The sequence below is a fragment of the Cygnus olor genome, chromosome Z (assembly GCF_009769625.2).
Source record: "Cygnus olor isolate bCygOlo1 chromosome Z, bCygOlo1.pri.v2, whole genome shotgun sequence".
Lineage (NCBI taxonomy): Eukaryota > Metazoa > Chordata > Aves > Anseriformes > Anatidae > Cygnus > Cygnus olor.
In genome coordinates this window covers 19,547,310-19,555,323 of record NC_049198.1, presented here as the reverse complement: position 1 = coordinate 19,555,323, position 8,014 = coordinate 19,547,310, and the positions used below count along the sequence as shown (strand labels likewise).

The 8,014-nt window shown below is 44.7% G+C and overlaps 1 protein-coding gene across 1 annotated transcript; it reads left to right on the top strand.

Annotated features, from left to right (window-relative positions):
- Positions 1–1,125: 1,125 nt before the first annotated feature.
- PLK2 (polo like kinase 2) lies at positions 1,126–7,229 on the top strand. The gene is made up of 14 exons (XM_040541386.1): positions 1,126–1,421; positions 1,768–1,875; positions 2,034–2,150; positions 2,348–2,477; positions 2,757–2,844; positions 3,270–3,365; positions 3,636–3,834; positions 3,928–4,075; positions 4,517–4,614; positions 5,245–5,368; positions 5,656–5,896; positions 5,995–6,124; positions 6,217–6,327; positions 6,444–7,229. Exons 1-14 carry the CDS (start codon positions 1,209–1,211, stop codon positions 6,633–6,635), a joined length of 1,995 nt encoding a protein of 664 aa, XP_040397320.1. The 5' UTR covers positions 1,126–1,208; the 3' UTR covers positions 6,636–7,229.
- The last annotated feature ends 785 nt before the right edge of the window (positions 7,230–8,014 follow it).

Here is an 8,014-nt window from a genome sequence, read left to right as displayed (position 1 = left end):
GAAAGTAATGATCTTTGGAACATTTACATCCTCAGAATGGAAGAAATGCAGAACTTTGCTGGTCCAAACTTTCATATTTTAAAACTTATCTCTCATACACATACTACACTCTTCAAGAATCATCTATATTCAGAGATCTAGATCAGAGGTCAGGGCGTGTGGTCCCCAGATGTCTCTGTGTCAGATACGATAACTCAGCGGGCAGAAACTTTAATTTCAGCTTGCAAAACAGCATCCTGGTGGTGGGGAGAGCACGCTGTAGCAGGAGGTGCTTGCCTGGCTGCAGTCTTCCTGCCGCCCCACTGCAGTTCTTCCTTGCCCCCATGCTGGGAGGCAGCACCAGCAGCACCAGGACCTGCTGCTGGCCACTGCCTTCCCACCTCAGGGGAAAATAACCTCAAGGAGGGAAGTGTTCGGAGGGAGAAGAGAGAGATGTGATGTTCAAAGTATCTTGGGGAGGGGGGAAGAGTAAATGTGATGAGATCTGTGGGAGACTGCCTGCTCAATGCAAAAGGAACGGGGTAGATATTTACTGGTGCATCATAACAGTCACGGGCTGCCCCGTATGGCAAAGCCACCACTGCCTTTAGAGGTGCATTTGTGATGTTTGAAGACTAATTTGTCCTCCAAAACAAAACGTTAGAGGAGGCTGTCGCTGTCCCGAGCAGTCAGACAGCTCCGATCGGCCGGGGGCGTCGTGGAGAGGGCTGCCCGTGCGACGGGGGGACCGGGGAGCGGGCAAGAGGAATGCGAGCTTGGGTCTCAGCATCGTGCCGGGCTCCGTGCTGTGGCGGCGCTGCTTAGGCACGGGTGGGGAAGAAAAATATATATACATGTATACACCTCCCTGCCTTCCTCCTCTGCAGCCGCGAGAACGGACGGACGGACGGACGGCCGCCTCCCGCGGGCCGGGCCGGGCAGGAGAGGAGGGGAGAGGAGGAGAGAGGAAAGCAGAGAAGGGGAGAGGAGGGGAGAGGGCGGCTCCGTCGCCGTTCCCCGCCTGTCCCCGCCGCCGGGGGCCGATCCGGGCGGTCTCGTCGGGGGCGGAGCGGGGTCCGGGGCGGAGCGGCGAGGCGGGGCGGCCGCCCGGGATATAAGGGGCGAACCGGGCGGCTGCCCGGAGTCGGGAGCGGGTCGGGAGCGGGGTGGGGAAGGGTTCGGAGCGGGCAGCACGGAGCCGGCGAGGTGAGGGGCTGCGCGGTGCGGTGATGGAGCTGTTGCGGACCATCGCCTACCCGCCGGGAGGCGGTGGCGGAGCCTCCAAGGGCTGCGAGGCGGCGATGGGCAGGGGCGGCGGCGGCGAGTCACGGAGGAAAAGGGCTGAGGAGCAGCCCCACCCGCACCCCGCCGCAGAGGTTTCCCGGATTATTACCGACCCCACGACGGGGAAGCGCTACTGCCGCGGGAAGGTGCTCGGAAAGGTAATGGGCCATGCCCGCCCCGGCCAAAAGGGGCTGCTCTGCCCGCGGGGTGCACCCCTCGGACCCCACAGCGCCCCAGGTTCGCCCTAGCCTCCCCCTCGGTTCCAGCACCCATCCTGTTCCCCGGCTCATCCCGGCCCCGGCGAGTCCGCGGAAGCGATTTGGATTTGAGGGGAGCGACACAAACCCTCGGGCAGCCGATGAACGCGCAGCCTGTCTTTTTACCAAATTGTCCCGTGCGAAGGAAGTCGCTCTCCTTGACTAATACGTGAGCTGGTGAATGACTAAGTGTGGGGCTTCTTTCGTACCTGCTGTAATTGCCTTTTTTTCTTGTGTGTCTCTTCAGGGTGGATTCGCAAAGTGTTATGAGATGACAGATTTGACAACAAATAAAGTTTATGCTGCAAAAATCATTCCTCACAGCAGAGTAGCAAAACCTCATCAAAGGGAAAAGGTGTGTGTGCATGAATTACTTTTTTTTTCCTCTGAGACTGTGTATGCGCTGGATTGTCCAACCATCTTTTTCTGAAATGGTTGTGATAGAGCTGTCTGCTCAGCTCAAGCTAGTGGTCACAAGGTTAACAATGCTTCTTCCCCCTCTTGTCTCTCCAGATTGATAAAGAGATTGAGCTGCACAGAATGCTTAATCATAGACATGTTGTGCAGTTTTACCACTACTTTGAAGACAGAGAGAATATTTACATTCTTCTGGAGTACTGCAGTAGAAGGGTGAGCATCAACTGGGAGAAATCCAGTATTTACTTGCCTGGAATCTGCAACTAATTTAAATATGTAATGTGTAAAAGGTATTTTTCATGGCTTCTTTAGTTTCCATTTACCTGTGTATTAATTTACCTCTGCTTAAGATTAATCCTATGTGCGAATGTTCAGTGACACTTTGTTTTTCCTTTGTATTTCCTCTGCAGTCCATGGCTCACATCTTAAAAGCGAGGAAGGTATTGACAGAACCAGAAGTGCGATACTACCTCAGGCAAATTGTGTCAGGGCTAAAGTATCTTCATGAACAGGAAATCTTGCACAGGGATCTTAAACTAGGTAAGTTGTGCTCCTTGCTTACTTCCAAACACCACTTCAGTCCTGTCAGCCCTGTACCACTTTACACCTGTGTGCTGATAGCTTAATTAATAGAATCAGCTTAGTCTGTCTTTATAGTGGAAACTTGGAGTGCTTAAGGGATGACATTCAGTATTCATATTAAAAAAAAAAAAAATCTTGGCTAGCTTCTGGCTTTGAACAAAGTATGACTCAGCACCTGAGGCAAGTGCATTCCTACCTAGCAAGAAAAGGACTGACTGGAATTTCTCTTTCTGCTAGGTAACTTCTTCATTAATGAGAACATGGAACTGAAACTGGGTGACTTTGGCTTGGCAGCTCGTCTGGAACCACTGGAGCACAGGAGGAGGTATGAGCATTTTTCCTTTTTTTTAAGGAGAAAAAAAAAAGGAAAGCCTAGTAGCAAATGAATCCAAATTCACTCAGGAAAGAGAGATCCTGTTCCATAGCAAAAGCTAGTTTCTTTTGGCATCGAGAATTCCCCTCTTAGAAAACAGGCTGCTGTGTTTTGATGTTTGCTTTCCTTTGAGCATTTGAATAATAGCAAATGCCAGAGGCAGGGTATCTGACTAATAGTGCAGATATGAGTCTGCTTTTCCTGTATCATGAAGACACCATGAAACATGTCTACACTATTAGCATTCATAGAAGTCTTCTTCAAGGGCCTCCAAGCTCTTGTCCAAACATGAGAGTAAAACCTGCCCTATGAAAAATAGCTTCTCTCCCTTTTCTATCTGGAATACTAACAGGTTCTGTGGCCTCTTTGATTTGCAGAACAATATGTGGCACACCAAATTACCTCTCTCCAGAAGTCCTCAACAAACAAGGTCATGGCTGTGAATCTGACATCTGGGCCTTAGGCTGTGTAATGTAAGTACTTTGTTGCCTTTGAAACAAAATATTTCTGTTTCTGGCTTAGGCTTTTAAGAGTTCAAAGGGAATGGATGTGGGACTGCACTGGTTTCCAGCCCTTTACATACGCCAAACCAAAGTGCAGAAATTCAATTTTTCCTTCTTGTGAAAAGGAGACAAACGTTTTCAGTAGTTGCAGATATATATTGTGGATGTATAAAACATGTAAAGTTAGTTTCCTTTTACTTTTAAACAGGTATACAATACTTTCATTTTGTTTTTCAACAGGTATACAATGCTGTTGGGAAGACCCCCGTTTGAGACCACAAATCTTAAAGAGACATACAGATGTATAAGGGAAGCAAGATACAGTCTGCCTTCATCTCTCTTGGCACCTGCAAAACACCTAATAGCTAGTATGTTGTCAAAGAATCCTGAAGACCGGCCCAGTTTAGATGAAATAATTCGACATGATTTTTTTGTACAGGTTGGTATTGTCTACTGTTTTGGCTGAAAACTATCCACCCTTAAATAGGCACCCTGTGGTCTTAAAATTGCTTTTTGAATCTCATTTCCACAGGGCTTTACACCCGACAGACTTTCTGCTAGCTGTTGTCACACTGTTCCTGACTTCCATTTGTCAAGTCCTGCTAAAAATTTCTTCAAAAAAGCAGCTGCTGCTCTCTTTGGTGGTAAAAAGGATAAAGCTAGATACTTTGACACACACAGTAAGTGGATTAAAATTATGCTTGGAACTTACCTCTCTGTCATCAGTGCTTCAATGTCGTGCTTGTAACATACAGCTATGAGATAACAAGGGAGCCCCTGTACTTGCCTCTGAGCTTCCTTGGATTAGGTTTGACCTCTTTATCAATAGGTATTGATGGCAGCCTGCAACCTACACCAACTTACATAAGTAAATGCTTCTTCTGGCATACTGACAATCTATATGGGCCATCTGTTAGCCAGTCTATTTAAGTTTGCTCTCTTAGTGATCTGTGTATAATGGCACTGCTGTTCTGGGAGACTATGGCGGGTTTAAAAGTACTTGCTGGAAGGAGACAATGCACTCTGCAGCTAATTTGTTAGATTTTCTGTAATGCAGGATATTGAACAACACTTCTAGATGCAGCATTAAGGTTTTTTTGTTCTGTTTTCCTGTGTTACAGATAGACTAGCTAAAGAAGATGAAGAAATTTACAAGCTCAGGCATGATTTGAAGAAAACATCGATAACCCAGCAGCCCCACAAACACAGAACAGATGAGGTAAAGTGTGGTTCAATTCAGATCCAATAACAGTTGGGTGGAGTAGCTATAATTAAGTTAGCTGTGATATCCAAGTCAAATATGAGACTGTACACAGCATAGTCAAGCTTAAATGATTAGGAGAATTGCTTTAAGAAGGCTTATCTGAGCTTCACCAAACTATGGTAGCCTTTGTAGGGATACTATCATTTTTGTCTTTTGAGTAATTACAGTATCTGCCTAGCACCCATTGTCTATGTGGAAACTAGTCTGCCAGGTGCTCTTTCCCAATATTCCAAATTCAGGGCTTCAGTTTATGGTTGAATACTATTGCTTCTTAAAGGGTAGGACACTGAGGTCTAACTCTTAAAATTTTGGTGTTAAGGCCTGCATCCAGCTGTGTTCTGCTCTCATGCACTAGCAAAAGATTAATAGTGTTTAAGATTAAAATTGAAGATCTGAAGAATGGAAGGACTTGGCATGCTTCTTTAAGCTCAGTCTAATAGTAGTTCTTTGTACTTTCTTGAAACATTAATACCAGTCTTCCTAGAATTTATCATTTGTTGATAGACTGGAAAGCTGTGTGAAAACCTGTGTGTTAGCCTTGGCTCGTATTATGTTTTACGTTTACATGTCTGACATCTCTTCTAGGAGATCCAGCCTCTTATCACAACAGTAGCCAAGCCAGGAGCGTTACCAGAAACTAAGCAGGTTGGAGACTCTATTCGGATGATAGTCAGAGGAACTTTGGGAAGCTGCAGCAGTAGCAGTGAATGTAAGTGCAGTGAAATGTAATCTCTGATTCTAAATCCCACTCTTACTTCCTTCGTGTCTCTAGACTTAGAAGTCTGGAACAAACAGCTGCTTCCCACCCCCTATTTTCAGTGCTTTACATATTATGTATAATATTTTTAATATTAATACTTTTAATATTTTGAGATAATTAAAACTGGAAAGCCATAAAGACTGAACTTGTTAAAATTACAGTCCAGATAACTTAGAGGTTTAGAATTAAAGCTTTCTCTGTGTGGTTATATCAGTCTAATAATCCTCCTCTTGTAGGCCTGGAAGACAGTACTATGGGAAGTGTTGCGGATACAGTCGCAAGGGTTTTGCGTGGATGTCTGGAGAACATGCCAGAAGCAGATAGCATTCCCAAAGAACAGCTGACGGCATCCTTCCAGTGGGTTACAAAATGGGTGGACTATTCTAACAAATATGGCTTTGGCTACCAGCTGTCAGATCACACCGTTGGTGTCCTTTTCAACAATGGGGCACATATGAGCCTTCTGCCAGATAAAAAGTAAGAATAATTACAAAACAGACCACTCACTTGGGCAATTTAAACTTGAGATGCTTTTTATCTTACATCTGACATCCTTATTTTTTCTCCTCTTACAGGACAGTCCACTACTATGCTGAGCTAGGCCAATGCTCCATCTTCTCAGCTGCAGAGGCTCCCGAGCAGTTCATTAGCCAAGTAACTGTACTGAAGTATTTCTCTCACTACATGGAAGAGAACCTCATGGATGTAAGTTCAGCACTTTCTGGATGTTGAGTTGCAGAAGTGAACCTTCAGCTAAATGAACTGTGAGTTCTTAACATGTCTGTTCCCTTCCCTAGGGAGGTGATCTGCCCAGCCTAACAGATGTACGCAGGCCCAGGCTTTACCTCTTACAGTGGCTTAAATCTGACAAAGCGTTGATGATGCTCTTCAATGATGGCACATTTCAAGTAAGTCTTGTTGCATCACCTGACACAATGCTTCTACAATCCTTGACTGCAAAATTGGATAAGTGGCAGTCACTGAGATGAGAATTTATACAAACAGGAGCTCTTCTCTTTTGCAGGTGAACTTCTATCATGATCATACGAAAATCATCATTTGCAATCAGAGTGAGGAGTATCTCCTTACCTACATCAATGAAGACAGGATATCCACAACGTTTCGCCTGACAACTCTTCTGGTTTCTGGATGCTCGCTGGAACTAAAACACAGAATGGAATATGCTCTGAACATGCTGCTGCAGCGATGTAACTGAAGGGACTGACTCTTAAACCAAATGGACATTCTTGTTCACTGTGAAACTTACAGTGGGGATAGTGGAGCAACTAGTATGTTGATGATGGATGTGTGGTGGTACGAAAACTTGACTGTCATAGTGTGCTGGGCACACTTCTGTTAGACAGAAGCCTAAATCTACTGTTGGACTAAAATGGTGTGACAAGGAGTTCTTCGGACCATAGTTTTCCTTGCTTTGTGTGTGTTAAAGATACTTTTGACATGAATTCTGAGCAGAGTGTGACTACTTGCTCCTGTGTGAGAGCATTTCTGATGGAGTTAAACTGTGAATATGCATCTGGAAAGGGAGGGAAGGGTGAGCTCCATTGCTGTGGAATAGCTGTTACAAGCAACAAGCAGCTTCTAGCTGCTTGACTGTGAACTATGGCCATACTTTTTTTCACCCCCTTATTTTTCAAAAACTACCCACACTTGTGGCTGGCAAAGTGCATTCCTTGTTAATAATTTTTTATTTATTACAGCCTAAAGTGAAGTATTTATTACACAACATTTTTTTGGACCTTGGCATTTTAAATATAATTCTGTTGGCAATAAAGATAATGGAAAATCTGAAGCATCACTCTCCACTCTTTTTACAGTACACCTTAACCTTCCCTCCTTGCTATTGATAAATATCTTGCAGGTCTGCTCTCCTTATGCCACTTAAAAACAGTCTGCTACAGCTCAGGCTACAACTGACTGAAGCTTTAAAAATGAGCAGTCTGTCCATGTCTATGCACACTTGTAGTCACAAGCATCAATAACCCACTGCTAATTATAGCAGTAGCCCTGAATCAACAATTGATGAAGCTGTGGAGTAATGATATGGACATTGACGCTCACTTATTTTCCTAGGACAAAAGCCTTATGCTAAGGACAGCATAAGAATTGCTTGGCCTGTATTGCAATCCCACTGCTCCTAGGAGTACGTAGATAAGAGCATTTGCCTTCCTAAACTCAAGGCAATGTAATTTGTCTGTTAGTTTATGCAAATAAAGGGGATTACTGAGGACTGATGACTCAGTGTAGGAGGGTTATGTCTACTTGTAGCCTAGACTTCCTTCTATATGTTGTATAGTACCTAGCTCTACGTAAATGAAGGCTCGTTTTCAAATGTTCTGATGCAGCAACAAGCTCAACTGTTTATTTAGATTAATCATTGTATAACTGAACCAGGTTTGTTCTAAAGACAGACCTCAATTGTCATCAGTGTTTCATTCAAAGCAGCTGAATGCAAGGAGCAGGCAGTCAGTGTAATAAAGTGCAGACTAAACAAAGTACAGATGTCAACCCAAAATAGTGAGCAGAGGAGGTATCACTGACTTGCTTCATCTTGCAGCAAGCTGTATAAATGTGATT